Source organism: Xenopus laevis, chromosome 1L (genome assembly GCF_017654675.1).
Source record: "Xenopus laevis strain J_2021 chromosome 1L, Xenopus_laevis_v10.1, whole genome shotgun sequence".
NCBI classification, from domain to species: Eukaryota; Metazoa; Chordata; class Amphibia; order Anura; family Pipidae; genus Xenopus; species Xenopus laevis.
The window spans coordinates 104,888,495-104,907,186 of NC_054371.1; the positions used below are offsets into that span (position 1 = coordinate 104,888,495).

The 18,692-nt window shown below is 34.2% G+C and overlaps 1 protein-coding gene across 1 annotated transcript in view; it reads left to right on the top strand.

The window, feature by feature from the left end:
• The window catches only part of lpl.L (lipoprotein lipase L homeolog), a 28,878-nt gene extending 17,009 nt beyond the window's left edge, over positions 1-11,869 (top strand). Inside the window, exons 5-10 of the mRNA XM_018254339.2 lie at positions 360-593; positions 711-953; positions 2,465-2,585; positions 4,210-4,392; positions 5,800-5,904; positions 8,383-11,869. Coding sequence (XP_018109828.1) covers positions 360-593; positions 711-953; positions 2,465-2,585; positions 4,210-4,392; positions 5,800-5,904; position 8,383 — 887 coding nt within the window. The 3' untranslated portion in view covers positions 8,384-11,869. The remainder of the gene's footprint in view (positions 1-359; positions 594-710; positions 954-2,464; positions 2,586-4,209; positions 4,393-5,799; positions 5,905-8,382) is intronic.
• The last annotated feature ends 6,823 nt before the right edge of the window (positions 11,870-18,692 follow it).

Here is an 18,692-nt window from a genome sequence, read left to right on the forward strand (position 1 = left end):
CTGTATAGTGCTAGAATTTGGGCACAAAAACTTTGCCATGCTTTCCTGCAACATTACTGTTTAACTTTACTGCCCCCCCCACAAGAGCAGGCACATGACTTTGATATAGCTAACTTCTAATAGGGCTATGATGGGTAACATAGTAGTAGCATTAGTATCAGCTATAAGCAAATGAGAAAAGAAAAGGGAACAGCATTTGATTCTGTAGTAACTGCTTATAAGGGACGTTTATTATAATGGGAGAAATATAGTTCTTTTTAAGTCCAAATAATTATGCTGTTATACATATTGAAACAATTTATTAATTAATTCTTAAGATTTACAATATATTATACATGCCACTTTTAAATTTTACACAGGATTGGATCCTGCAGGTCCTACCTTTGAATATGCAGAGAACGCTATTATTTTGTCCCCTGATGATGCAGAATTTGTAGATGTCCTCCATACTTACACTAGGGGCTCTCCAGACCGTAGTATCGGTATTCAAAAGCCTGTAGGACATGTTGACATTTATCCAAATGGTGGAAGCTTTCAGCCTGGCTGCAATCTTGGGGAAGCACTCCGACTTATTGCAGAAAAAGGATTTGGAGGTAATATATATGAATATATTTGAAACATGTTGCAGCACCAATACAATGCTAACATCTTGAAAGCAGCAGGTATGAAGTCACAAGTTTGTAAATAGAATCTTTTTTCTTTTTTCCAAGATGTGGACCAACTTGTGAAATGTTCTCATGAACGCTCCATTCATCTCTTCATTGATTCTCTCTTGTATGAAGAAAAGCCAAACATGGCCTATCGCTGCAGTTCTAAAGAAGCTTTTGAAAAGGGACTTTGCTTAAGCTGCAGGAAAAATCGTTGCAATACACTGGGTTATAAGGTCAACAAAGTTCGGGGAAAGAGAAGCAGCAAGATGTACTTGAAAACAAGAGCACAAATGCCTTTTAAAGGTGTGTGTAAATTGGGATGTGTTTAGATCAGATATACAAAGCAGAATATCATTAAACCTTAAAAACTTTTCATTTATTCTGTTTACGTTTTGTATAAGCAGAAATATATCAAATTATATAATATTTTAGGGTGGGACAAGAGAATTAAAAGAACTGATTTTTTTTCATTCTAAAGTGAAATAAAGTTAGGTTGGGCTTTATGGCACAATGCCAGAAATATTTTCATTTATTTTGCTTACAAAACATTTTACTTTTATATACTTATGTTAAGGACAGTAAAATCAACAGTAAAATAAACTCCTTCATTTTGACAATAATCAAAGTTCAGAAATAGAAAAAATCAGTTTCATGAGTATAAGAAATAACAGAAAAATGTAAATAAATATTAATAACAGCAGTGAATACAATAATTTAGTTTCCATTAGTTCTAGAAAAAGCTGTTTTTGTTCTACATGTTTAGCAGGTGTGCTCTGGTGCTTACTAGTGAAAACTGGAATTTGCATTTATACTTTTTAATAGGACTGACTAGAGAAAAGCAGATTAAACTGAAGTACACTTTAACAGACATGCTTCCGACTTACTTTGTGGTAGAGCTCATTAAAAGAGCATGTGATCACTGTAACATGTGATGTTATGTAACATCACAGATGCCTGTATAGGTGTGTATTAACAAAAGTGCAGAGAAAAGTGAATAAAAGTGGAAAACCAGTTTTTCTCAAATTCATTTAAGGTGATATGTGTAAATGTGAAGTAACTCTGGTGCATATTCATAAAATAAACTTTTTGTGAGTGTGTATAATTGCACATTTGGAGTACCGTTATCTAGTTTGCAACATATTTATTCCAGTTTTACTTGATTGATTAATTAAAACATACAGTACCCTAAGGTCTCTGTGCACCCCTTTTTCAGAGAAAGCATTCTGGTTCCTAATGTCAAAGTTATGTATAGTAGTTTTGAGTGTTTTGCCTTCCATGTTATTGTGAATACTGAAAAAAACACAGCTTTAACATACCCATTATGGTATACCCATATGATGATTATCAAAGACTAGAACATTTTGATATAAAATGAATTGATATAAAAATAATACATTTTTAATTGGGTTCAGCCAAATTAGAGCCATTATTGGCAGGAAACAGCCTCTGCTGAGTTGTAGTGCCTGGTCAAACCAAATCTGAATCCTTAAAGGAATAGTAACATTGAAAAATTAAAGTGTTTTAAAGTAATACAAATATAATGCAGTGTTGGCCTGCACTGATAAAACTGTTGTCTTTGCTTCAGAAACACTACTAGTGTTTATATAAATAAGCTGTTGTGTAGCAATTGGGGCAGCTATTCAAAGGACTTAAGTGACTGGTTTTGCTAATTTGCATATGCAAATTATGGTTCAAATTCAGTCTGAATTTAAGCTCTTTTATTACCTGTAGCACAACTGAGTTGTTAGCGAAGCTATGAAATGTATTTTTAAATGCCTGTATTTAATATATCGTTTCTCTGCTTTTTTTTTCAGTTTTCCACTACCAAGTTAAAGTGCACTTCTTCGCAAAGAAGAACTTGACTGTAACTGATCAACCTTTCTTAGTTTCTTTGTATGGAACCCGTGGAGAAAGTGTAAACATGCCAATCACAGTGTAAGTAGTATGCTACACACAATGGCAGTTTGTTGATAATGAAACTATATTTACTATGAGTAATTTTAAAGGAGAAATCTGACCACTCATAACTTCTCCCCCTTCAGAGGGGATGCTCATTTTTTTTTTACTGCAAATAGGCTAGCCTGCATTTCTATGTCTGTAAAATTTGTATGTAGTGTGGCGGCTGTGAATGCCTGGGGATCATTTCACACTTGTGGCCCAACATGCCATGTACACCATCCAGTACATACAAATTTCTTCCATTATCAAGTGCCACAAAGCCCACTCCCTAGCCTCACTGCACAATTGCATTCCAGCCACAATCCAACCACTACACAGTGTTAACAAAACACATCCTGTATCCTCACTCCCCAAACACAAGAGACTAAGGCAATAGCAAAACAGCTCAAGCTTTACGTTTTAATGTGGGAAGCAGTGAATTTTAGAAGCACCTGTTGCATGCAAGTCCAGTGCTTGAAATTCAACACATGCAGGTAAGACTGAACATAAGCAGAGAGTGGTTTGGACCTGCAGAACATGCTAGTAGCCATCCTAAGGCAGCCCTAGTAATAGTCAAATATGACCAGCCATTTTAATTTAGCTTAATTGTACCATGTCATTTTACTTGTAAGGAAATGTAAGCAACAATTGTCTCTAATTGATTAATTTGTTTAATCTTTTAATTATGTTGGCAGACTGCTTTGATTTTTTTTGCCATGGGTTTTACTCCTATACCTGCTCTGCATTATCATTTAAACCAGGCCCCCAAACATGTACATGAACAGCACTGTCCTAAGGGGTTGTCTATCAAGCTCAACTTGCTCTTCCCTTAATGACTAAAATATATCAAGCATAGGGGTACCACATTTTACATTAAAACATTGTGTATAGTTGATTTAAAAACATCATTAACCAGATCACATTTAGAGATAAAATTCATCCACAATAAATTTGTTAAGAGTTATTTCTGTTGGGAGAAATAAATGCAAAATGAAATATCTATTGGACCAAAGTATTTCTCGGCCCCAATAGCAGAATAATTCAAAGGAAACCAAGCAACTTAAATTAATTTAATTGTCATGGGAAATTTTAATAATAACAGAAGGAGCTTTCTGTAAGGCAACATATATTTTAATTAAAACACTTTTTGTAAGAGCCTACAGAGAAAACCACCAACTGAATTATGTTATGAAATCAATTTTTGAGGCATGATGAAATAGTATTCCCTATATTCTTTATAAACAATACAGCATTTTGCACAGGGACAACATGTTTGTTTATTACAAACAGACCTGTGTTGCATTTCTCACAAATATGTCACCCCTTCTTCCATCCAGATGTACAGTGGCTTCCCCCTTTATATGAGGTTACTCCTAAAGGAGCAAGGACAATATTCATGTAAATGCCCTTGTGTTTCTCATAGGAGTCCACAGAATACCTGCCCCCCTCTCCGGCAGAGAGCTGGTAGCTGTCACATCCACATTGTTTTGTAACCAGTTAGCAGTCACTTTGTTCCTTTTGGGCTGAGAACCCCAGAATAAGCACAAAGTGTAACAGAAAAATAAATATGGTAGAATATACATTTTATCTAATTTCATATGTATTGTCTATTATTCTGCAGACCTGAAATTTCTACCAACAAGACTTATTCATACTTGATCTACACTGAATTAGACATTGGAGATCTTCTGATGTTGAAAATAAAGTGGGAAAAAGACTCCTATTTCAGTTGGTCTGATTGGTTCACCACTTATTCATTTGACATCCAAAAGATTCGAGTGAAATCTGGAGAATTCCAAAAAAAGTAAGACCCTGTCCATCAGTTACATATTTTATGTTATGCGCTCATTGTTTCTGTAAAAATATTTAATGATCATATGTGGAATTTAAATTTTTAGCATAAAAGTAACATGGAAATAAAGAAATATGTAATTTAAAAAAGGTAAAGTATAAAGGCATAAACGTTTTTGTTTGCAAATTGGCATTTATAAGGGGAGTCCTACTATGTGTGTGCACATACATTTTAGCTATGTATTTGGTTTGAAGCTTACCTATGCCATCCAGAAGGATTTTATGTAGATGAAATCAGCACAGTAACCTAAAAACGAATGTCTAGTTTATTCCTGAGGGGAAGAAGGAAAGCAAGTTTATATCACACTCTAGCTGTAAAAGTCTTCAGACAGCTTTCCAAACACCATAAAGTGTTTGTCACATATAGGATGAGTATTCTCTTCCCCTGGATTCACACAAGCTGGTGCTATTTGTCAGCAAGAATGCAAATGTGTAGAGAAGGAACATGCATTGATATGGCATCCTTTTCACAGTCTAATTTACTAAATGAAAGCTTTTTTGTAAGTGGATTATTTTCTCTTCATCGTCATTTTCATCATCATTTTCTATAACACAGACATGTTTTACACAGAGCATTATAAATGGATTGTACATTATTAATGTCATTTAAACATTTTACAAGACTCTGAGCCTGATATTGACCTATGCCTTTCATTATTTATGCATCATAAAAAGCAAAGGAGGCTCTTAAAATCTAAATGAAAAAGTCTGTTATGTTAAGTGAGGTTTATTGAGAAAATGAGTCTAACAAGAGGTACCATGGCGTTATTTATTCTGTGATCTGTATCTGCCATCTAGAGTCTATTCAGCAGATGGATGGATTGCTCCCTTGTGACAGCAGTAAGTCCACAATGAAAGTGTTTGCTAATTGAAGAGATCCACCCCTTAGAAATAGGATATGTATCAAGGATTTGAAAAAATTATGAAGTGTGGAAATGAAAACCTATTTTATCAGTTTTTAATTAAATTATTAATTGTTTTTTCTTCCAGTCACTGTAATAGGGAATCTAATGACAGTGATGCTGATATCTTATGTACATTGGTGTAAAGCATGCTAGAGGACCCATGTTCCTATGAAGAACAATTCTGTAATAACATTCCCTTTGTGGAGTAGTATTGCTAACCATTTCACTCTGGACAGAGTGCAATATTGAGCTGCAGCCTATGAGCAGAATAGACTGGGTGACTTTGCTGCCTACTGTCAATTGATTTGAAACCTTTTATAAGCAATACAGCTCCACAGAGGGATTTTGTAAAGGATCACAGAATGCTATACATGCAATATATTCAATGATACTCTATAACTAAGACTTTTATATTTTCAGTATAGCTAAATAATGTGATTTTGTGTTTTTTACAGGTTAGTTTTCTGCTCTAAAGAAGGCAATTCTGCCTCAATGCAGAGAGGAAAGGGACCTGTAGTATTTGTGAAATGTAATGAACACTCCAGAAAGAAGCAAGAATGGTAAGAACTTTCATTCAGAAATGTTTTGGGTCCCAATAGTCTGTATCAGGGCAAAATGTTTTTCACAAAATAGTCATAATACTATAATGCACTATATAAAAGGACACATAGGTCATATCTGTTACTGACAGATATGAACCTGACTCTCCGCTCAACTTAAAAATTCCTCTGATTTAGGCAAGGCCATGAAGCCTCCTCAATATTTACCAAGAACTGGCCTGAAATGCACCATTGTGATTTTTTACTGAAATCATAATTTTTCCCCCACAAATTTTCACGTTTAGAAAAAATCTCAAATGGGTTCATAAAGATCATGTTAAGTCCATAGCGGAAAAAAGATTATCAAATTGCTTGAATGGTAGTGATACAGTTCCAATTGACTTCTATGGCACCTCAACAAGTTTTTATTTTTAATTCAATGCTGTATTATGACAAAGAAAATCCAATGGGCACTATAAGCCTTATAAATAAGAATTGCACTTTTTACAAACAAGCATTCATATGGTTCATGTGTTCCATCACATTGAACTGCATGAAGAAACGCACCCTATTCATTACACCAGAGGTGGAGCTCAACTTGATGTCCCCTATCTGTGTAAAGCATAAAAAAACCACTGCAGGAAAAACGCTCATCTGTAAAAGCCCATAATAGAATCAATATGCATTACGAATGTGAGGAAATTTAAGAAAGCCTAGTGGAGGCATTAAACACCTGATCTTTTCAAAGATGAAACCATACCAAATCAAATTTAGAATCATTATGAATTTTTAGATTTTTATATTAAATGTTTGTAATTAAAGCAAATCCAAAAATTAAGAAAAATCCAGAAGTTTTAAATCAATTATAGTCCATCTATGATCTTTGGGCTGTTATTCAGTTATAGCTCCCACTGTCCTTAAAGGGGATCTATCCTGAAAATGAAAATGTAATATTAGCTGTAGCATACTGAAATAAGAAATAAGAAACTTTCTAAATACATCAAATCAAAATTGTGTACCATTTCTGAAATAATCAAGCTTATCTTCACTATTCCTCTCTCAGCATCTGTTTCTCCAATACATCTGCTAGGAAAGGGAGCCCCCCTATAAGATATATTGGATCATTCATCTGACACCCAACTCCTAAATGAAGATAGAATAAGGAGAAACAGATGCTGAGAGAGGAATAGTGAAGATAAGCTTGATTATTTCAGAAATGGTACAGAACTTTGATTTGATTGTATTTAGAAAGTTTCTTATTTCAGTATGAGGTAGCGTACATTAAGGGTGTTATTTATCAAAGTCCGAATTTATCTCAATATTTTCTGCTACAAACTCCGATCAAATCCACTCAGGTTTTTTGCACTTATTTTTTATTACATGTTCCTGCAAAATTGTTTTGCGGGAAAAAAATCTGAATTTAAAGATTCTATCATCTGATTTTCACGAATGTCACAATTTTTTCGGAATTTTCACTCGAAAACTTCAGGGTATTGCACAAAACCCAGCGCACATTAAAAAAATCATTGGGACTTCTCCCATTGACTCCCATTGACCTCGAAAAGGTCTGAGAGGCTGGGTTTTCAGATTTGGGCTTTTCCATCCTCAGGGTTTAATAAATTCTGAAAAGTGTGATTTTTTTAAAACTCTGATTTTATGAAAAAAAATCAAATTTTTCGTGATTTTTGCAATTGGAGTTTAGTAAATAACCCCCTAAATTTTAATTTTCACGATAGTTCCCCTTTAAACAGCCAGTGCTGGGAATAGTTCCTAATTAAAAGTGCAACATTCTTCCTCACACAGTACAAGTGGAAAGCACAAGAATTAAAATTAACAGAAGCAGATAACAAGATTAATCCAAATTGCTATCAGATGGCTAATTCTAGTACTGCCTGAGGTTACTGTTGCCTTTCATTTGAAATCTACCATGCATGTAAACATGGGCCCGGATGTTGTGTTGTCTGGTTTCCCAGATAAGGGTTTTTCTGCAATTTGAATTACAACATCACCCATATGGATTCATGCATCTTAGTTACCATCAGGTAGAAAGTACCGTTTTATTATTACAGAGAAAGAGGAAAACATTTTGTAAAAAATGGATAAAATTTATAGATCAACTTAATCCCATATTTCAGAGCTTTTTTGGATATTGGGTTTTCAGATCAATACCTGTCAAATGAGACTCTACAGCTGAAAGAAGGCCTCTGTTAGATGAAATGGCCTAATAATAATCTGTGAATGTACAGTATCAGTGCCCTGTTTATTCTCCTTCTCTTGCAATACTACACAAATTGAAATAGCATTTGCCTGATATATACACAATTTTATTTATTGTTTGAGATAATTCTATTTCCTTTGTTCCTTCACATCAGGTGCTACTTTATCAAATCTTTGTTTAAAATTATCATTGACCATATTGACCATATATTTTTAGTAGAGCTACCATACTCCAAGTTTATATTTACTTCTGGTTTACATAAATACTTGTTTGTTTTACAGATGTGAAACACTTTTGCACAATCTATTTGCCAATACTGAAAGGATAAAGCCATCTTCGCAACTGGACCTACAATCTCTATATATAAAATCAAATTCCATTTAATATGAGCAATTGTTATATGTGAGGGAATTGTTGTACTGAAAGAACACATGAGACGTTCACAACCCTAGATTGTAATGCCACTTACTGCAAATATTTATTATATAAAAATATTTATACAGTTAGAATATATACATATATATTCATGTATTCCTATGGAAAATCTAGATACATACCTATATATGCACTTACTTTAAGGAGGTGACTTGAAACTGCAGACTTGCACTCCATGAATTTATTTGGAGATATTTGAGAATATACTGTGACAAAATACATTCATGCTGGGCAAGGAAATTTACCATCTATTAGTGGGGTAATATTTAAAGACAGGTTATATATACTTAACATATCATTGGTGCCCTGTCACCATTCCTATTTATTTATACATTTGCAGTATTTGATTTTAGAGGCAAATTAATGCAGGTGTTAGGCAAGAACAACAATTAATTCTCAGTTAAATAGGTGTTTAATACTACTACTTGTTGCAAGGTTATTCTTTGAGCTTGAGGAATATTCCCTTTAGACAGTGAAAGAGAATTGTTTGATTAGGCATGTGAGAAATGTGCTACCTATTGTGGGTTTACATAGTCACGCCAAACGTATTTTTGGTTTCCTTTTAGAAATCACAGTTATGCATTTATAGCTGGCGTTGTTGTTATTTTAAAGATAAAATATACTCTCTCATGCTAGTGATAACATTTTAACCCATTTAGTTTCTCTAGGAAAGGCAACTGTAAAGCAAAGTGACTCATTTACTAAAAGAGTGCAAAATTTAAAAATCAGAGCAATTAGGTATGTTTTTACCTTTGCAACTTTCCTTCTATGAAGTCCAGCATAACAACCAGCTGAAATCACACTGCACACTGGCAGGACATGGATGTTCTTATACACATCCTTAATTAAGGTGTATTTCTAGTGGTGCAATGCTGAGGGCCTTTTGGCGCAACACACAAAGGGAGTCTTGAATTAAGTGCATTTTGTACTTTGTGCCTGATGCACGAACGGCATATGGTGCTATACAGATTAACAAAACAGTCACAAGTGTGTTTGGCATGGTATATTACTGCACTTATTTCAGTGCCTTGTGATAGTAAATAAGCCCTTTTATTTACGTAAACAGAAATCTCCTTCACTCCATATAGCTAGTTTTCTAGAGAATGACGGTTTTTCCGCAGATGAAGTAAAATGAGTGCTCCCACCTATATATGTGCTGCAAATATAGTAATTTGTTACCTGTGGTCTCATAATTCACTGTATTGGGGCATTACAAAGAAAACAAAACATTTAATTGAAAACAATTCTTCTGAAATTCACCTTTTAATCAAATGGTCAAATGCCATATTTGCACTGGAGAGATGTAACCTGCTTATAGTTAGTGTTGTAATACTGGAAATTCCTGCCTCCCTTAAGTTGCTCAATAACAGAGACCCCATTAATCCGATCACATCTTTGTATTTTTGTATCTATATTGACTGATATGTTTGCAAATTTAGCCACTCTTGACAAAATTGGCAATTTATTAGCTTGTGTATGGGGCAAGTCTGTATAGGGCCCTGTGAGCAGATCATTTGCCTGGGTGGTACATACTACAAATAGTGATGGACGAATAAATTTGACAGGCGCAAATTCACGGTGAACTTCGTGTTTCGCCGATGGCGATTAAACTCGCAAAACTGCAGAGAAAATTTGTCGCCAAAAAATCAGCCGGGTCAAAAATTGTAGCTCATCAAAATTATTCAGACACCCATTGACTTTAATGCATTTGGCCAAAATAGGCACGTATATAAAAATTGTATAGGGCGTCAAAATTGATGCATGTCAGAATAATTTTGACGCCCATTGACTTCAATGTGTTTCGCGGATTTTTCACCGTTTTTGGCTAAGCAAAACGGGACAAATTCGCCCATGACTACAAAGCAATTTAAGTAGAAAACAGACACACATGCATCAAGTTTAACCTTTTTATGTAACAAAAACTTGCCTAACTACTAGTATTACGGCTACCTTAAATTACACAAAAAGGCAGAATTTTCACAGATAATTCCAATCTTGCTCTATCTGTTATCAGACCCCATGATGTGTAGCTGACAGCACATCCTGTTTTTTTGCCAATGAATAATATAAAATCTTGTTTCATGTTACATGCAGTTATGTTACTATAGTTTAGCGAATCAGTCCATTCACATCTCATTTAAGGTCAATTTGAGTTCACACTTCATTTGCATTTAGCATGTTAATTAACAGAAATGACTGAGGACAGATTTGCATTCTATGAATGAGTTTTAGCTAAATGAATCTCTTCATTTTGCATTTCTTCTTTAATATGGATGAGCCCTGAACAAATGCAGAATGCTGATATTTCTTGCATTTTCTTTTAGTGTGTATTTGTCAAATGATTTTAGCAAAGAATATAGTTTATTACAAGGAGCTGGAGATGATCACTCACAAGACTGTTGCTAATGTCATGCACTTTTGTAAATGGGGCATGATCTATTATCTTGTGTTGATATTTGTAAAGTAGAATTAATAATCTTTCAAATGATCTTTCTATAATTGAATTTTTATAATCAAATAATAATAAGAATTTTGTAGAATAGAATATTTTTATTGGTCTTTAGGGAAATTAATTATGGAAATAGCTACAGAGGAGGTTATATCAAGTTAAAATTTATCAAGTTAAAATACTAGCGCTTTAAAGTCCAAATACTTGTGTTCATAAAATAGTGTTAACTTAAAATTAAAAGGCACATTTACAAATGCAAGTGCAATGCAAAGCAGGAAAAGGATGCAAATTGCCATATTTTTACTCACAATGCACAGTGTTTCTTTTTAGAATTCCATTATTGTAGCAGGGACCTGCTACACAGCTTACAGCTCAAGGTTGTAATGCAAGTATTTGTTAGTATGCTTGGCATCACTGTGGCTATGAATGACAACAATTACAGCCTTAGCAGCAGTAAATAAGTGCCAAATTTTTTTCTTTGTGAAATGAATCATTAAAGGTTGTGATTAAATTCATCAAAACAAATTGTGTTCTGTATATGTCATTTCAAAAATTTAGACTTGCTTTTGTAGTTGGAAATTTGGGGTTGTGCTTTGAGATTCTTTTGAGTCAGAATTAAACTGATATATCTACGTAAAAGGTTTGACTGTTACGCAATAATGAAAAACAAGGTTGTGTTATTTATTTACTGTTTATATGTAGTTTAGTGTAAGATGTATTTGTATATATTGTAGAGCTATAAAAAATATTTTTTACTCTCTTGTGTATATATATATTTAGTTATTTTCAAAACCCTGCATATATAATTACATATGTTATTATAATGTTTTTGCTCTTTGGAAAAAACCCCAAAAAAAAACAAATAAAGAATACCAGAAAACACATTTATTTTGTTGTAATCCTATTTTACCCAAGATAAGAAAATTCCTTCCCCATGGAGCCAGACATATGAGCAAGTGTCTGACTGGAAGATGTTGGTCAGTATTAAGAAATTACTCCTCATCAGAGTCAATAACAATTAGCAGCAACTTACTTATGACACTAGCCTTATAGATAAAAGGGATATTGTTAAAAATCATTAACTGTAGACAGAAAACATATCTTGCCTAATAATGAACTTACATATAGATGTACGTTTTAGTATAATAAATATACAGAACATATGTTATCAATAAAACAAGAGTATCATAGGTAGAGGTAACTGTGGCATGAATTACAAAAAAGGCAAATGGCTATACAGGTATGGGACCCATTATCCAGAATGCTCAGGACCAGGGGTTTTCCAGATAATGGATATTTCCATAATTTGGGTCTTCATACCTTAAGTCTACTAGACAATCATGTAAGCATTAAATACCCCCAGTATGCTGGATTAAAGGATTCATTATATCTTAGTTTGGATCAAGTACAAGGTACTATTTTATTATTACAAAGAAATCATTTAAAATTTTGATTATTTGGATAGAGTCTATCGGGGGAATGTAATAAAAATCGCTAACGGAAAAACTATTCGCAATGCGAAAAGTTATGCCTTTGTGCGAACAAATTTTGCTTTGTGCGAATTTAATATAGCTTTTGCGAGCCCGGAAACTGTTTAGCGACCACTTCCGACAGTAAAAGACCGTTTGCGAATTTTATAGTTTGCGCCAATGCGCAGTCAATGTAATAAAACTTCTTACTGAAAAAGTCGTTATGTTTACTCCAAAAGATTACGACACCTTCAAGCACTTCTTATGAGTGCGCAATTAAAATTCGCAATGCGCAATTAAAATTCGCAATGCAATAACAGTTTAAGGAACAATATTACATTGCGAGATGTGGATTTTTAGTCTTATTGGTGCGAATTGTTTTGCTCTTTGCGACTTTTATTACATTCCCCTGTATGGGAGTAATTTGGAGATTTCTGGATAATGGGTTCTGGATACCGGATCAATAGCTGTATATGAGTCTTCCTAACTTTTAATGGGGTAATCATCCTAAGAAATTTCAAAAGTGCTCTGTTGAACACAGATTACCTAGAGACACACTTACTTATGAAAATGTATTAAGGTCTGCTTTAAGAAGATTTTATTAAAATCTCAAAGAATCACTTAAGAAGTTCTACTATATAAGCTATGGCTTGGTGAAAATGTGAAATCTTTCTGTGGATTAAACACTAATGTGTGTAAAAAAAAAAGAAACATTTTTCATAACAATTTTTTCCGGCTATTGACCTTTATATTCCCCCATTAGTTTTTGAATTTGACATCAGGGTAATTTTCAGGCAGGGTTGTTAATATTTGATTCAGACACAATGGAAGCTAACAGACTGGAAGCACACATTACAAAGTTTTCTCATAAGGGCATATTTCTCTTAATAACGCTATTGCACTGTTCACAACTATAATAAAACTATGCTACATACAGATTATGTGCTCATACTGTCAAATGCACAATAATCATACAGTCAAATTACCTAGTCTAATGTAATCTATTTCTATTTTTATAATGCCGTGTAAAATAAAGCCTTGTGAAGGAATTAAGGGGATCTCCTGGTAGGGCAATGCACAACCCAAACTCATGGTCCAAAACCATTTGCAGTGCTTCAGATGAAAATTTGATTCTTCAGGTCCTCTTGTCATTTGACTGTAGTTTATTCCTGTGTGAATATAAATAATATATAAATAAAGACCTCCCCCAATATCTATCTATATTGTCTCCAAGATCAATTATTAATAAATTAAAAAGTTGTTAATCTAGAAATGTTGTTACCAATGGACTATTGATTGAATGCCTTTTGTACTCTGTGTCCATTGGTAACAAAATTTGAACTGCTAGTTGTACTAACTAACTAACTGCTAGCTGTACTAAACTCTATAGTTAGTATAGGTATGGGTATATATAATTTATATGAAAGTATGTAGGGGTGTGTGTATGGATGCTGGGTTTTCATTTGGGGTTGAACTTGATGGACTTTTTTCAACCCAATTTAACTATGTAACCAAACTGGATACAAATGCCTTCATTATTTTATGGATGCAATGCTGACTAGAACTCAGCATAGCGTGCCATACCATGACATCTACAAAGAAGTCAATCTGTCATTTTAAAAGCTATTGGTGGTAGAAATCCAACTGGATATCAACACCATAGGATTTAATATAGCAAAGGAAGAAATCTGAACAAGAGTTGATAAACAGATTAATCAGTTACATATTTAGGAAACTTAGAATACCTCAAAACCTGTAGCACCAAGTATGCTCATAAATTATAATCGCTGATGACTGAATCTCAGCAGATTCGCATTGCTGTCATTTCTTAAGTGCCAGGCTTCATGGATAGATATGACTTAACACATCTCCTGCATGCACTTCACGGGCAAATATTTGCCAGATTTTTTGCAGCAAATTTACTAAATAAAACTTTGCCACTTGCAAATTCGTCTGTAGCAAATTTATTTGCTCATCCGTAATTATGATTAGTAAATGGTTATTTTGGGATGATTTGTATACAGTGTATTTTGTCTTATAATAAGTGTTAGATAATTAATTAAGTAAATTTAGTTTATTCATATAGCGTATACTCATATACTCATTGTGTTAATTTTAAACTCCATTGTTTGAATACTACTGTACTGATATGTTAACACAAAGAAAGACTTGTCAAGGACTACAAGGGCATTTTGTTTGTTTGTTTGTTTGAACAAAGGCACCTTTTACAGTATTGTAATATGTTGCTCTATTTAAAAACCTTGTTGCTCAAATCTTCCTTACTTAATAGAATTGGTTTCGATTTAAAAAATACTGAAATGCCAGTACATGCAATCTCCAATTAATTGTAATTGTATTTGCAAAGAGTAAACATGGATAATGAAATGTAAATGAAGTTAAAGGACTTGGCGTCATTGTGTTGTTCACAAATATTGCATGTATCAAATTTAATAGTGAACATGACTTATACAGATGAATTATGCAACATACTATTTTATTGTTAGAAATGAGCATTTACTATATAACAGGCCAACTCAACCAATAGAATAATTTCCAAGAAAGTTTAGCAATCAGCACAAGATGGTAGCATTTTAAGACATTAGTTATTATTATTATTATTATTATTATTAATAATAAATTAGACACTTTAAGGCACATTTATCAAGGGTTGAATCATGAATTCATGTGAATTTTTTTAAACTCGATTTTACTCCAGATTCGAATATTCGACTATTTATTAATAAAATCGAATATGTTAAAGTCTAACGAATCTAACCAACTCGAAAACTCGAATCAAAGTCGACCAAACTCTATTCAAATTCTCTATTTCTATTCAATTTTTTTTCTCCGAAAAAAAACTCACATGTCAGGAAGGTTACAAACAACTCCAAATTTGTCACTACACCTCTCGCGTTGACTTATACAGTAATTTAGCAGGTTTTAGGTGGCAAATAGTCAATTCTAATTTTTAAACGGCCAGAGTATGATAAATCTCGAAAATCAAATTTGAATTTTTTTTAAAAAACTCGAATCGAGTTTGGATAATTCCCTAGTCAAATTTGACAAGTTTTGAACATAAAAAAAGTTAGAAAATTTGAATTTTCAATTCAACCCTTAATAAATCTGCTCCGTGATGTCAGCATCTTCTATTCTATTCTATTCTATATCTTCTAGTGTTGTAAAACACTTTCCAAGTTCCTCCTTGAGTCTCTCACTCCCAGCATGCCTGTACTTACAAGAGTTGGTGTAAATATTAGTCATTATGTCAAATAGAAATAGTGTTGCTGATGGTAAACAGATTTAGAAAAATATGTCTAATGCAGGGAATTCTTAGCTCTCAGCACAGGACTGGAGAGAGGGGCGCACCAGAATTGGATCACTCAGGAATGGCTCTTAGGTCTCCCGGCTGAAAGTGGAGGCACCAAAGCAATTTTCTGGGTTTTTAACTACTCCATAAAGGTATTCTAAATATTGCATTACTGTCATGTATTACCTATGAGAAAAATAGCTCTTGCCAGACAAATTTAATTGTCTTCTTTGAGGGGGTGGCAGCGGATTATACTCCAGGGCAGGTCTCCTATTAGCAGAAAACTGCAGAAAAGAAAATACTGATTTATTCCCATATAGACCATGGGGTCGTTAAGTAATGCAAAGTGGAGGAGGATGAGAAAAGTTGGAGGTACAGACTGATATCCTGAACATCCAGCAATTGTTTTTTAGCATTTATTATAATAGGTAGTGTCACAGGATATGACAAATTAGCAGACACAGCCATCATCTTCTCTAGTTAGGTGTGGAATTCCCTTTATAGCATGGGCCTGGGGCTTTGAGCCAATTGATATCAGTAAACAAGGCAATGACAGACAGTGCTAGGTGTGAACAAACTGCAGGTAGAGAAATGAGCTGTGGGGGAGCAACCACAGCTTTAAAAGTGATTTAAAGGAAAATTCTTCAAGGTGGTGAAAAGCAGGGAAAGGAAGTATTTGTTAGACTTAAGAGTGCAGGAACCAAAATGCTGAGGAGGACTGCCTTTACAGCTCCCCACTAGTATGCCATTGATAGTGAGCAAGGGCTAACTAGTGAAGGCAAGGTATGAGAGCCCAAGGTTTTGGTGAACAGGTCCACAAGGTTCTCAGCAGAAGTAGCAGAAAGAGGTCAGCAACAGACATCAACAGAATACAGGTGCCAGGTAGGGAGACAGCAGCAGAGATATAAGTGAGTACAGGTTTAGGTCAAGGGTCAGTAGCAAGGTCAATAATAATAGGAGGTAACATATTATATCTTAATAATACATAAGAACCATGATCATCCTGTAAATTACATCCTTATACAGGGGGCTTAGTGATGTCATCGGTTCTAATCAAAGCTTAGTGATTCTGTCACATGACTCACTAAAACTTGTGTATATAATAAATAAAGTACCACCTGTTGCAAAATAAGAGGATATTATCAGCATTCCATGACCTGTATAAAACCCCTCTGCCTTTGCCTCGTGTTTTTATATGGTCATGGAACTTCTCTGTAATATTTTACAAGAAAGTGTACTTTATTCACTATTTTACAAGAAAGTGTACTTTATTCACTATATATAAACAAGCTGCTGTGTAGCCAGGGGGACAGCCATTTAAATTATAGTTTACATAGTAGATAACAGATGGACTGTAAATGCTATTGTATTCTATTAAAGAGTATATCTGTTATCTGCTAAGTAGCCTGTGCCTTTTCTCTTTTTTTTAGCTTGAATGACTGCCCCATCTCTACACAGCAGGCTATTTACATAAACTATAGTTGTCTTTCTAAAGACAACACTTTTACCAATGCATAGCTACAGTACAATATATTTTAATTCTTTAAAACGCTTTTATTTTTTGGTGTTACTGTTCCTTTAACATCTATCTGTATTGTCTCCCTGTGCATCTAAGCACAGCTCTCCAATGAATTACTTGAACCTGTATTGACCATCTCTGCTGTACCCTATTCATTGGACACAGCAATAAATATAATTTATTTTTGTATGAAATATTACCAGCCTGAACATAATTATTACCTCTAGAGATGCAAGTGAGTCAACAATTGCATTGCTGCATGATATATTGGTAAATTTGTAAGCAGTAACCAGGTCCAAAAGTGTAATGAAACAGGCAAAAAAGGTCCAAACAATCATTCAGCAATAGCCAGCACTTACCTGAACACCAAGGTGAGTTAAGACGTGCTTGTGAACTTGAGGGTATCACAGGGTTGAGGTATAGAGAGAGGATGTTTGGAGTATTTCATTTTTACCTACAAGTTCTATTATCTAAAACCATATCAAAGGGATGGTTCACCGTCAAGTTAACTTTTAGTATGTTATAGGCCAATTCTAAGCACTTTCCAACTGGCCTTCATTATTTACTTTTTTATAGTTTTTTAATTATTTACCTTTTTCTTCTGACTCTTTCAAGCTTTTAAATGGGGGTCACTGACACTATTTAAAAATTCTATTCAGGTCCTCTCCTATTCATATTCCAGTCTCTTATTAAAATCAGTGCATAGTTGCTACGGTAATTTGGACCCTAGCAACCAGATTGCTGAAATTACAAACTGGAGAGCTGCTGAATGAAAAGCTCAATAACTCAAAAACCACAAATAAAAAATGAAAACCAATTGTAAATATCTCTCTGCATCATAATAAAAAGTTAATTCAAAGGTGAACAACCCCCTTAAGGGTTATTGTATAGTGTGCATGGGAATTGATGTAATAGCATTTCTAACTGACAACTACATTATAGTTTGCTCCATATCAGAGCTGTCATCAGAAATCACAGAACCAATACTACTCAGGAGGGGGGCCATCCCCCCTGGGGCCCCAGATTAATAACCCAGTGGCCCCTGGACTTGACAACAAGAAGAATGGGGCCCCAATGGAGGAAAAATGCCACATGCACACTTCCATTCAAAACAGTCATTTGCCATTATGCAGAAACAACACCCACTCTAATGCATGCTTTGGCCCTTTTTTTGACCCTCAATTCACTCTTTTACAGTGTACCTGCTGATGGCAGCCCTGCTCCATATACATACGATGCAGATATTTAAAAAATGTCTCATTCAAAATGTAAAATTCTCAATGAAAGACAAATGCAAATTTGTGGTCTTATTTATGCAACATTTTTGCTGTTCACAACTTTTATAATATCCCGATATAAGGGGTATTTCTCGTTATTACAGAGCTAGAGTCATATTATCATAATATTGGAAC